This window comes from Hypomesus nipponensis, chromosome 3 (assembly GCF_054491055.1).
Source record: "Hypomesus nipponensis isolate SF chromosome 3, ASM5449105v1, whole genome shotgun sequence".
Taxonomy (NCBI): domain Eukaryota; kingdom Metazoa; phylum Chordata; class Actinopteri; order Osmeriformes; family Osmeridae; genus Hypomesus; species Hypomesus nipponensis.
Window position 1 is genome coordinate 9,327,837 of NC_140363.1, and position 13,198 is coordinate 9,341,034.

Sequence of the window (13,198 nt, forward strand, 5' to 3'; positions counted from 1 at the left end):
TCAACCTTATCTTCATCGTTTGCTCCTTAATCTTATCTTCTATAGGCTACACTGAGTTTTCACTGGCGTGTGAAGTAGCGGAACGCAAGCAGAAGCAACAAAGAAGAAAAAACAAAGGCAGTGCCCCAAAATGTCTTCTTTAACCCCCTCGGTTTGAAACCGATATGTTTTCACAGATATTAAGAGCAGTTTGTGTTCCTTTTCAACTTAACAGGGTAAAGATTTAGCAATTAGGCAGTAATCACGCTCATTATCCAGAGTAATCCATTTAAAATCTAACAGATGTCCGTTTCTACCAAGGAAGGAGCTGGTTTGCAGCTAGAATAGGCTCTGTAATGTTGCTGAAATGCTCAGGTGCAAGGCTGAAGTAGAAAGGAAGCATGTTCCTTCCCTCCACCCTCTAAGTGTCCACATGTTGACAGTTGACCGTTTAATGGCCCGCTTAATTGCAGTGGCCCCACAGCCCCTACGTATCATTGTGAATTAACGCCAAAACGACTGTGTTTTCTTGGGTGTTTTTTTTCTTCAGTTTCTTTTCTTTTTTCTTTTTCTTTCTTTTTTGTTGTTGTTGTTGTTATAGTCATTCTCATGGTTGTTGTTGTACTCTCTCTTTCCCAAACTGAAATGAGTCGGCGAGGTCTCTGGCCGTCCACATGACAGAGGCCCAGCACCCGAGAGACGAGCATTGTCGAGCAGTGGGCTGCTCCCTGGCCACAGCAGTAAAGCTGTTTACAGCTGACATCTGGAGAAGTTAACAGTGTGGCTTTTGTGGGGTTTAGTCATTATAAACTACTAACCTATTCCAGTTGCTTGAAAGCTTTTTATTAAGATATAAGGTCCGAGCCGAGACAAAAATCAATGCCGGAGATTCCTTGCTGGCTTTGTTTACATGTCACACGGTTATTTCATGACTGTGGCATGATTGATGCGGCGGGCCTATATGGACTCGATATTTCAATGTGCGGAGGAAGCCAGGGCTTCTAGTCAGTATTTACATACCATTCTCAGGTGACTTGTAAAGAAAAGTCCATTAAAGTTAACAATCAAATGTACTGAAAGCAGTATATGGAGACACCAAACCACCAGGGACCGTGCACAGCTGTCTGTACGTGAGCGAGTGTGTGTGAGTGTATGTGTAGGCACAAGCGTACGTGTGCCTAGTTGTTGATGTGTGGGCTGGAAATGTGTACCAGGCAATTAGACAAAAACCTGTCATCGCTTTAGATATTTTTTTTATTCAAATGGTTGGGGGGAGAGAGGGGCATAGGAGGGGCGGTGAATCCCCCATCAGACTTGTCTATTCTCCAAGCCCCCCCCCCCCTCCCCCCATCCTCCGCCAGGTGTTTGACATTGACTGGAGCTGGAGATGAATGTAGCTTATGGCAACCCATGGACTTGACCGGCTCCTGGGAGCGCTGGCTTCCTGCAGGGAAAGTTTCCACTTTCAAAGCCCATCAGCTGCAGAGTTCCACAACGTCCCATATGCCAGCACTGACAGTGAGACGGGCAAAATGCTCTAACACACACACACACACACACAACATGCACGCACACGGGCACACACACATTCACTCAAACACACACTTACTACACACATATGTGCACATACACACATGCACACATACTCAGATAGTCCTCATTCCCTATGGAAGGAGAGATCTTCCATCAGGAGTCCCTTGCTCATCGCTAAGAAACTGTATTTCAATATGTTTGCCACTGAGTGCAGTGTTCCCCACTGCTAATGGAATTGAACCCCATCAATTATTCACACAAATTTGCTTTGTTTCTCCCCCAATGTTTTTTTCCTTTTTTTTCTTCCTTTTAGCTGGATTACAAGGTAACAATGCTGCATTTGTGGTTTTGCTACATCAGGTCCTAGGTCCTTGGATGTCCCCAGAATAACAACACCTATGTGGACCCTTCGCTGTCTGTCTTTTGAGGGTGTGTTTGTGTGTGTGTGTGCGTATGGGGTGGGCAGGGGAGATCTGGGACTTGGAGGATTGGGGTTAAGGATGGTTTGAGAAAGAGAGAGGGGGAAAAAAGAAAATCCACTCGACAAGCTATATTTTCTCTCATCTCATACCACACACACTCACCCCCCCCCCCTCCTTCCACCACGCTGAATGGCAGTGGTAGGAATCCTTTGTCGGAGGTGTTCATCTGGAACAACTTTGCCACACTTGTTTTCATGTTCTTTTAGATTACAGGGCAGGCGAAGCCTGGCTTTGAAGCTCCCCTCTCCCTTTGTCTCCGGCGCGACGCTCCCTGGTAATTAACTTTGTCCTTCTTTTATTTGTTCCAGTCACTCGCAGTCCACTCTTCTGAGCGTCTTCTCCCTGGAGTACCAGGTTAGAAGTTTTCTTCCTTTGTGAGCTCTGACAGGTGCCTAATTGAATGATGAATGTCCCTTTATTTCTTTGTAATTGAACTGCCAGCTCTCTGATTGGTTTGGAGGATGCCCACACTCCACCTCCCCCCCCCCCCCACACACACACCATCTCTCTCTCTCTCCCTCCTCCCTTCCTCTCTCTCCCCCTACTTCTCTCTCACGTCGAGGGTCTCAGTGGACGTCTGCCAAGCCTTCCCATCCATCTGTCTAATAACATCTAGCCCCTGCTTATTTCGCGGACCTGTAATAAATTATGCTAAACCATTATTATTCTGACAATAATAATTTCCCAGCGAAGTGCGGCTGCGTGCGCTAAATGTTTGCTGACTCGCACTGTCACTGCCGCTTTCCACGGCTGACAGGGGATGATGATAAATGGCCGCCACTGCCAATGGCAGAAGGCAGCACGGGCAGAAAATGGAGTCATTTATCATCCCCCTGACAGGTGTCACTCACAGCGGCCCCCGTCTCAGTGGAATGACATTTTTTTTTCACTTCCCTCCATCTTTTTTTTTTGTGTAGTAGTTTTTAAATAAGTCCTTTTTTTCTTTTAAACCAATGCTCTTTCTCTCAATCCTCCCTGTGGTTCAGACGGCAATTGAATCACATGGAAATACGTGGGGAGTAGGAATAGGGTCATTGTTTGATCGAAAAAGGGGGGGAAATGACTACAAGGTTTTGGAGGAGGGAGAGGGAAGGGTTGGGTGTGCTGAACAAGGTTTCCTTGACTCACAGTGACCCTGGGCAAACTTATTGAGATTCAATTACTATGACCTCTCTCTCCCCTGCTCCTGTACAATGGAACAGCCAAAGCTGAACGAGTCTATGCATTTCATTCAGGAGCATCTTGGAAGAAAGGTGGAAGGAATTGCTGCTAGTATATGAATATAATTTATCTTCAATACATCGTAGTGCTTTCCTCTTGTATTGAGCACATTTCTATAAAATGGCTCGCCTGGAAATGTTCTGGCCTAACAGTGTGGTGTGCTCTTTGTTCTAGAAAAGGACCAAAAGAACCATCTCACGGCACCATGCCCCTGACGCCATTGAGGACTACTACCAAAGGTATTGCTCGCTCTCTCTCTGTCACCCACCCGTCTCTCTCCATCTGTCAACCCCCCCCCCCCCCCCCTGCTCCCACCTACCATGTCCTCTCATTGCTCATATCACGTGACAGGAAGTGGACATTGTCGAGGAGTAGGTGGGCCACAACAACGGATGCATAACGTCCTCATAATGTCCTTTAAACAAATCACCACCTTCGGGATTCCATCCAGATTGTCTCCCTGTGCACCTGCTAACCCTCCACAAGCACACAGATTTGATTCTCCTTCTCAACCACGAAAATGAGAAACACCCAGACAGCATTTGGGACATTTGCCTTATCAGGCTTATGATGGGCTGTTTAGCCCTAATTCACTTGAAAATGGATAAACGAGAGAGAGAAAGAGAGAGAGAAAGAGAGAGAGAGAGAGAGAACAAGCTTCACAGAGAGACAGAAAGCTTCTTTGCATATCACAATTAGCCTTTATCTAGCTTATTAAGCCATTGTTCTGTGGGAGCGAGGCCTGGTAATGCACTTCTAATCCACTTACGCAACAACAAACCTCAGACATGATCTGGCAAAGATCTGAGGCTGCTTTGGTGGTTTTTCAGTTGGTGAGGGAAGAAAAGCCTTGTTGGGCGGGCTGGGAGGGCGGAGGGGGGTTAACTAACTAACTAACTATCATGCTTGTCTGGCTTTAAGGAAATCTGAGGCTTCCAAGCAGTGCTGGGATAACCACAGAGAGCCATATGCCACGGAGGGCAGAGTCATTAGGGACATCAACATGTCTTGGCTGGCCTGAGCTCCTCCCCCTCTGCCCGCTTCTGTCTGCTTTTGTGTCTTTTGTATTTATTTTAAATAACAAAAATCCAACCGCCGCTGTTGTTGTTTGTTTTAATGAAGGTACCTGAGCAGAGCCAGCTCACGGCCCTCCAGCCCTGTCTTGTTGGAGCTGGCCAATGAGGTAAGGACGCAGCCTCGCCTTTTCTCTGTTCACCCCTCTATTTTCCCATTGAAGTACACAGCAAATCCAGGTATAAGCATAATTATCCCTTGAACACTCCCATGACTTTTAAAGACCAGTTTGGGCAGCCCAACGGTTTGGGCTGTTTTTGATTTTGAACTCCCCTGTGTCTGCTAGCGATTACGAAAATTGGATAAATGGTTCAGTCTATTAACCAATTATTTAATGTAATTTGTCTTTAGACCTTTTTAAGCAGATGTGAAAATACTTTTTGGTGTTTTATTTGGTCATTTTCAAAATTACCTTTCAAACCTGACACAGTTGCCATAGTCGCGACCTGCAAACAAGGTCAGTGTTCAGTTGTGCACAAAGTAGTCAATTGTACACATAAAATGTAGCTTTAAACCTATAATAATTTAGCAGTATGTGCTGACATTCAGAGCCTGGTTATGTGACGTTTCAAGAACAGATGCCGACTTGCTGGACAGAACAGACAGATGATAAAAACGGGCTTCCATGAGAAAGAGAGAGAGCTTACTTGGAAGCGATAGCTCTGTGCTGTGGGCATTTAGCTGTTCCACTCAGCCGAGCACCAGCATATCTCATTAATAAGAATGAATGTGCTCTCTGCGCCACTGTGTCCAGGGTCTCCAGTGCATTGCAGCCAGTCAGCAAATTAACAATTAACATTGGGTTAGTCTCAAGGTTTAATGGGAAGTGAAGAGGTGCTGGAAAGTCCATAGATGCCCTGCATTAAAGGTAGATAGTCTCACACCCTTCAAATTCTCCCTTACATGAAGGAAATGGAGCGGAAGGCACCATTAGAATAAAGCCTCCAATACGATGTTTACTCAGGTAATAGAACGAGATTTTAATATCTCCCCGGATGATTATAATATCTGCTCTTATTGCTTAGGTTTAGCTCAGGGTTTTTGCCATAGACCGATTCTCTTTCACAAACCAAAGCGGATATTAGCATTTTTTTCCGTTTTGTTTTGTTTTTAATTGTTTATTTCTGGTGCCACAACCTTTTGGTTGGTGGAAAGGCTCTTGTGTTTCTGCTTAAAGCATTTAAAAGTCAATCAAACATTTTCATTGCTGCGTATAATACTAAGCAATACGATTCCAAGGGTCCTTTTATTTCTAGATCTAAAATCTGAATAGTTCACATGCATCACTGGCACCTCAAAGCTAACTGTCATTATTCATTCACCATTTAATTGACATATGATTTTTTTCCAAAAGGATTAAACCCAGCTTGGAAAAAACTGTCTATGAACCATTTAACTGTCATTTTAATACGCTACTTAACATTTAAACCAAGCACTCACGGTTTCCCTGACTGCTAATTGATGTAGTCTCAGTCCTTTATGAGACAATATATCTCGAACTAGGGAAAATGATTAACATTGATGAGAACTAGCAATTTTTTTGCCGTCTTCTCTGAATATACAGTAGGCTTTATAAAAGTTTTTTTTGTGTGTATAGCTTTTTATGGTGTCTAATGTGAGGGAAGGTTAAACACACTTGCTTTAGGCCAGAGGGCTCAGAATGTTAGCGTAACTCTTTAGCATAGGGGGATAATAAAACCCAGACTGGAGTTTCTCTCTCAACGGTAATTATTTTCAGCAGCATTCAAGGGCCTGTGAATCTTAGTCACATTTTCAACTCACGACGTGCCTTGATCTGATTTGAGGAAGGGAAGGATGGACTCAAATGATTAATATGAAAATTAGGGAGATGCAAGCACCTGAACTAATCAGGTGGTCCTTATTCAGTCTGGGCCAGTGCCGGTAATGTCGCCATTTTTCATGTGTCAGCCCTGATGTGTGCTTGCAGGAGAGAGATGCTCTCTCTTCATCCAGCGAGTTCATAGTAAGTGAATGGGAACGTGGGATCGGATTCTGGGGATGAGAGAGAGAGAGCGAGATAGAAAGGGAGGGACAGTGAGAGAGAAAAAGAGAGTGCGCGAGAGAACGAAGGGTGAAGGAAAGGAAAGAAGATGATAAAAGAGAGATGATAGAAACAAGAATGTGAGAGGGAAAGAAGGAAGAGCTGCAGGCCATGTAGGAAAGAACCCTCTCTCCGAGCCTTAATGAAGATGAAGACTGTCTCCCCTGATCCCTGGAATAATTGTAGACATGTTTGGTCTTTTTGCCAGCTGCCTTTTGTATGCAGAATTATGGAGATGTTAACAAATACTACCGCTGGTAAAAGGCTTTGTACAAACCGAGCTCTCTCTGCTTCCAGCACTACTCAGAAGCTACAGAGAGGACATAAAACACTCCAATCTCAATACAAGCTGAGGGCAAATTCTCATTTGGGGCCCCAATTATACTAACAAGAGGAAATATTTTCAGAGACGAAAGGAATACAGTGTTTCATAACAAAGAAGTTGGAAATGGTAAAATTTAGAGTTTGTTTTTTCATTTCATAGAGGAACCAGTTTGTATATGTATCTTTTTTTTTTCATGCTGTATTCAATAAAAAAGCCTCGCTTGTGGTCTAAATAGCAAAACTTTCCTTCTTAAAATACGTGTTTTGATTTGTTTTAATTATTTTTTCCGGCTTTAATAAATAGTGCGATATAAGAGGGGTGAGGGCTTGAAGGTTGGCCATTGGATGCTCCAGCTTTGTGTCGGGGGCCGTGTTCTTCTTCACAATCAGTCAGGCCTTTCAGTCAGCCATTACAGCTCCTCTACCTGTCAGCCTGCTCCTTGATCTGCAGCCTAGGCCTGGCACCTCTCAAGGTGTCTCTCCTTCAAAGACGGCTTCAGCCATAGGACCTCTCCTCTCATCTCCTCCTTTCCTTTCCTATACTCCCTTCTCCTCTCCCCCTCCCCTCCCTCCCCTCTTCTCCTCTCCTTCATCTCCTCTCCCCTCCTCTCCTCCTCTCCTCTCCTGTGATATCAGGCACAACGCTTCCCACGGTCCCTCTGGTGTGTCCTGTGACTGGGCTGTTGCTGTGGTAATTTTAATATGATTAAAGCTCTGTGGCTCTAGGTTGGTCTTCTTGTTGTTCAGAGGAGATGATAGTGAGCCCCTTCCATCTGGTCCTCACAGAGATGAAGGCATTTCACAGAGAAGTTTGGCTGTAAGTGGAACTCCCTCGTTCCCAGCGGAGAGGTTATGGCAATAAGAGCCTCACAAAGGCTAATTTAAGCAAGGCTTCTCGAAAAGTTGGGTCAAGGTTGTTGAAACGTGACAAAATAATTTGGTGCCATTTAAAATCGTTATCATCACATTGCGTTGTGACGTCAGCCTGAAAGTGGACTGGCAGTGTTATTCCAGTGGTGTAATTCTGTACTTCACTTAGAAACATTCATATACATTCGAAGGGAGTTGTGGGAATGACTCTAGTAGGTCTGACAGCACAATTGGGTCTCTTTAACTGCTTCAGAAAAGGTATAAGCCTTCCTCTGTGAGCCTAGACATGAGCTAGCCAAGCAGGGTAACCAGGCAGCCTGGCCCTCACTAGGTCTGTGGCTGTTCCCCCAGGTGGACCTCTCCCCTGCCCTCATGGCCCGCATCATCCTGGACCGCTTCCTCCAGGACCAGGAAGGCGGCGTGCGTGAGTAACACCTTGCTATCTTCTATCAACCTGTCCTTCCTCTCATTCTCTACCTCGCAGTCCCACCTCCCCACCACCACCACCACCTAATTCCCCTACCGCCCGCCCGCCCGCCCGCCTGCCCACCCCACCCTCCCCCTCTCTAGTCTTAATAGGAGACAGGCCAGGAGACTGACAGTACTACCTGGGGCAGATGACTGACAATTAGGCACTGGGAAAGACCACCCACCTCTTAACTGCTGTTTAGATCAATGCTCGTTCACTCCGTCTGTGTTATTTATAACCTTCCCCTGATGTCACCCTCCACCCCCCCCGTCTCCCTTCAACCCCTCCACACTCCCTCCTTCACCCCCCCTCCATGCCCCCGTCCCCCCATTGGACTCCAAGGAGGAAATGGAATTGAGGAGAGAGTACGACAGAAAAACAAACTGTTTCTACCTGCTGCTGATGGATAAATTGAGAGAAAGAGAGGAATTCCAGACACAAATATTTTTTTCTTGATATTTCACAGAAATAAAAATAGATGATATTAAGAGAACTGGGTGATTGAGTTGGTTAGTCTGTTTTTCCTCACAGTGGGAGGTTTCATGAGTGGTCAAATGCAGTGTTGATTCGACCATTTAATTCATGTTATTTTGATAATATGTGGTGTAGATTATACTATCCCTGTTTTTACATTGTAATGTCGTGTTAATTTTATAATATATTCAGATTGGTTCATGTAATCCTGAGAATTCTGACCACCAATGTTTAGATAAATACAGAAGAAGCTTAAAACTGCTAACGTGCAGAATTATAACTTTGCCAGCATGAAATCGAAACATTACAATCTTCTTGTCAGCACACAATGTGTAGCCACACTGACACAGATACTGACATTACTGTACAACGAGCAACAGGATGAAGAGAATTATGTGCGCTGGAACCAGGAGGTCATTTGCCAACCGGAGAAAAGTTATTTTCAAAGTGTCATCCGCATGATTAAAACAGGTTGCGAAGTGAACTCTGTAGAGCCGTCTGTAAAAGGCTTATGAGTAATATTCACCACTGTATTCCAAGTGAGCCATGCCACCAACTGTAATTTTTCTTTGTCTGTCTGTGCTCCGCACAGTACAGTCACACCATTAATGCACATTTGTCTTGTTGCTTTTGAAATATGTTTTATTAAGAAGGGCTGGATGACGTATAGCTTGTTTGTTGTTGGGTTGTCCCCATCTTCACCCTAGTTTAACGTCATGTACTTTTTGAACACAACAGTATAGAAAGCCCGGAGGATGTTCCGTGTTTGTCTGCATATTGGTGTAGAGGAGGTGGTTCAGAGACAAACCCTTGTGACGAGCTCCCCTACAGTAGCTGTCCTGGTCTAAGAGGAACACTGCTCGCTGATCGTCTCTCCATTCTTTCCCCTGCTCGCTCTTTCTTTGTCACCCCCCCCCCCCTCCTTCTACCCACAACCCCACCTTGTCTCTCTCTCACACGAAAGTACTCATACACAGAGATTAAATAGCATATCTACAGACGCGCCATGGAAGACACACACGGCGTTGATCGCTAGGCTCTTCATAACCGCCTGACGCGTCTTCGGCGTCTTCCAATTTAATCAAGAGAGAGAGAGATGGAAGTGTGTTATTTTCAACTTGGCCACAGCGAAGCCATTTGTCAAAGTCAAGGCTGTGATTGCTTTGGACTCGCCGTTATCCGCCGCCTGTCACAACAGCGGAGGGTAGAGGCGTGTAGAACAAGGCTCTCTTCCAGGAGAGATTCGCACAGCATCCACATCCACAGAGAGGCCTTTTTATATTTTACAGCAGTTAACAGCTAACATTTTATGCATCCTATATTTCAATTTTATTTGAACGCTGTGTACCCTAATGTTACGGGTCGGTTAAGTTAGTGCAATGCTGTTATCGTCGTTTTACTTTCATACGGGCAATTTTTACTGTAGTGTTTCTGTTCGTCAGAAACTCGCACTTTCCCAGACAGTGGCCATTCTTTGTGTACACAGTCAGCCAGACAGCCATGCTATAAGGCTAACTTCTAATTCTGACACCACCTCTGTTGGTTCCCTTCTCCATGGTGACCTGGCTGGCCTCTAGCAATAAAATGCAGCCCACGCGAGCTCCACGGTCAAGCCATCCAATCTCCCTGTGTGTATATTAGACTTCTGTAATGTCTTTCCATTATGAAACAATGCAAGGATAATTGTCTCTGCTGGCAATTAGCTAACAGGTTTGTTCTGGGCTATTGGCAGGCGTATCCATCATTTGGCCCCCCCACTGGACTACTATGCTTTCTTTAGTGTGTGTGTGTGCGTGTGTGTGTGGGTGTGTGTGTGTGTGTGTGCAAGTGTGTGTGTGTGTCCAGCGGGAGGGCAGCAGGCGGACGGCGAAGATCAATAGACTTCTATATAAGGGACATTACCCCCACCTGGGTGAATGACTGGTCTTTGCCGAGCACCATCTTTTTTTTCTTCTCTTTCTCTTTCCCTTTACATTTAAGAGACACAGGAATGGGGCCTCTGGGACTGTGGAATATATGTACAATCACAAGCCCCAGATCAATACAGAGTTTTCAATTGTTTTCTGTCTTTTCCTTGTTTTGTCTTGCTGGTTGTTGCCCCCCCCTTCTCCCCCCCCCCCCCTTTCTCCTCGTCCTCCATCCCACTCTCCTCATGCTGTTTCAGGGATGGGAGAAAGCATCGGTCAGTCGGGGTTACCTGGTGGCTCGTGTAAATCAATCGATAGATTCAAAGCAGTTTTGATCACATATTGAATATGATATCAACCTCCATGATGCCGGGCTCCTGGGGACAGAGCAGGGGGAGGGAGGGAGGGGCGGCCTCAAACCCAGGTCTCTCTGGTGCTGGTCCAGGTCTCTCTGGTCCTGGTCTCCTCGAATGCAGGTGGATGCACAATACTGGGCCACATAAATAAGGGTGCATATTGGGATACTCTCCAGTGGTACTCTGACTATAATAGCATTTGTATGTGTTGTGTGTACATGCAACATACACACAACATAATGAAGTATACATACAGTGTCCACATCAGAAACACAATAACAATGAATATAATTATGTTGCGATGAGATTGAAACACAACAAAATACACACTGTGTATGGACTCACACACACACACACTATAATGTGGAGTAATTATGTGTGTGTGTAATATGTAGTACATATATCATTATTTATATGGCCTACCCTTTAATGCGTGTAGCAATACTCGCTGCACGCAGCCTTCGACGTTGTGCTGAGGCTGGCAGGTCAGCTGTTGACCATACATGCCAACTCGCCCTTAGACCAGGGAGGAAGACGTGAGCTCTCTCTCTCCTCTTCTCCCATTCCATCTCTTCAATCCTCACTCCGTCCCTCCCCACAAGTGAGCCGAAGGATGCAGATGGATGCTGTGTTATCATGTTGGGCTTCCAGATTCCATGCAGCACCGTCGTGCCCCAGACTCCCTCCTCCCCAAGACGAGTCTCTCTTGTTTGCAGGCGATACAGCCGTGATGGGGGGGGGGGGGGAGCACCCACTCTGAACACTCTGCACTAGCTGTTTGTTCTTGAATAATGAGAGTAAGGGCACTTCATTAGCAAGGAGGAAGCAGGGGAAGGAGGTGTGTGTGTGTGCGTGTGTAGGGAGGTTGGATGTGGGCGAGGTAAGCAGTAGTGTGGCACTTCACTTGACAAGTATACTAATTACTTATTTTCAGTAGAGAAGCTGCAGTCAGACCTTGCTGCCGTCTAATGGCCTGACCCACAGAGCTTCTCTGGAGTAGAGACAGCCCAGCCCTGTTATTACACACACTCTCACACACTCCCACACACTCTCCCACGCACACACACATACCCCCACACATACACACCCTCTCACACTCTCACACACACACACACACACACACACACCCTCTCAGACTCTCGCCCACACACACACACACCCTCTCACCCACACACACACACCCTCTCACACTCTCACACACACACACACTAGTGCATACAAGCGTATACGGACACACACACAAACACGCATCTGCTCTCATTTCACCACTATCAGGAAAAATCAAGTGGAAACGGCTCAGTTCTGCCCCACTAACCTCTCCTGTGAGCAGGCTCCTCCCCTACCGACGATCCCACCTCACATCACCAGCCAGCCCCGGCCTCGGATTAAGCCCCAGCCCCAACCCCAGCCCCAGCCCCAACCCCAACCCCAGCCTTTCCAAGATACGTTAGAAGAAAGAAAAAAAAGAAGATGAGAAAAAACAACAGCGCTCTTTCTCCCTCCCACCCTCCAGTCTCCCATCTTCTTCTTCTTCTTTTTTTCAAAGCAGGAGGATAAATTTAAAAGGAGTAAATTGGAAAATCAAATGAGGGCTTTAGGCAGCCGCAGAGATTTGCAGAGCTGTCCGCTGGTGTCGGGGAGGCCCATCCATCATGTCCCACAAGTAGTCAATTCCTCTAGTATCTGTAAATGTTTTCAGATATTAGCCAATTTATATGCTCCGAGATTCATCATGGAAAATCAGCTTTAGCAGGCGCACATTATCAGGAGCCCCCGTCTCTCTCTCTCCCCTGCTCCATGAAGTTTGATGAACGACTGCCCCCCCCGCCCCCGCCCCCCATCCTCCTCAGCTCACTGGCTCGTGCATGGGAACTAGGGGGGTTGTTGGGTGGGGGGGTTATTGTACATATGTGTGAACGTTACACCCCCCCCACACACACACACACACACAGCTACACACACGCAGAGGGAAAAAATCCGATATTTTTTAATTAATAAACAAACTTGGCTGAGAGCTCATCAGTGTCAGACCCAATGACTGTAGTCATCCTTTATTGTTGATTATGGTCCTCCCTCAACAAATGTTGCTTCCTAATGAGGTTCCTAGATGCTTTTTTAGATTTAGATAATGACTTTTTTCACCCTGGTGAAAAAAAACAACAAAAAAAACACGGAGAAGGCGCCAGAAAAAAGAGAAATCATGAAAGGTTACTCCACGCTGTCGCGGGCTACTTTGTAGCGTCGGTGCTTTATCGTCGGTGCGGGTCGTGCATGCGCATGATACACCGATAAAAGGGGGTGTTTTGTGTTTTGTTTACACTAGCTGTTTTTTCTTGAGCAAATCCCCATGGAGGTGAGGTGTTTCACATCCCTAACCCCCCTCCTCCCCCCTCCTCACATGTACACCATGTGATACCTCAGTCGCAATTTACACCAACATGGGACAA

At 45.9% G+C, this 13,198-nt stretch overlaps 1 protein-coding gene across 4 annotated transcripts in view; it reads left to right on the forward strand.

Annotated features, from left to right (window-relative positions):
- The window catches only part of cdin1 (CDAN1 interacting nuclease 1), a 61,398-nt gene that overhangs the window by 9,965 nt on the left and 38,235 nt on the right, over positions 1 to 13,198 (forward strand). For all 4 annotated transcript variants that reach the window (XM_084675353.1, XM_084675350.1, XM_084675352.1 and 1 more), the window contains exons 3-6: positions 2,303 to 2,348; positions 3,390 to 3,454; positions 4,338 to 4,398; positions 7,897 to 7,969. In XM_084675353.1, the coding sequence (XP_084531479.1) occupies positions 2,303 to 2,348; positions 3,390 to 3,454; positions 4,338 to 4,398; positions 7,897 to 7,969 (245 nt within the window). The remainder of the gene's footprint in view (positions 1 to 2,302; positions 2,349 to 3,389; positions 3,455 to 4,337; positions 4,399 to 7,896; positions 7,970 to 13,198) is intronic.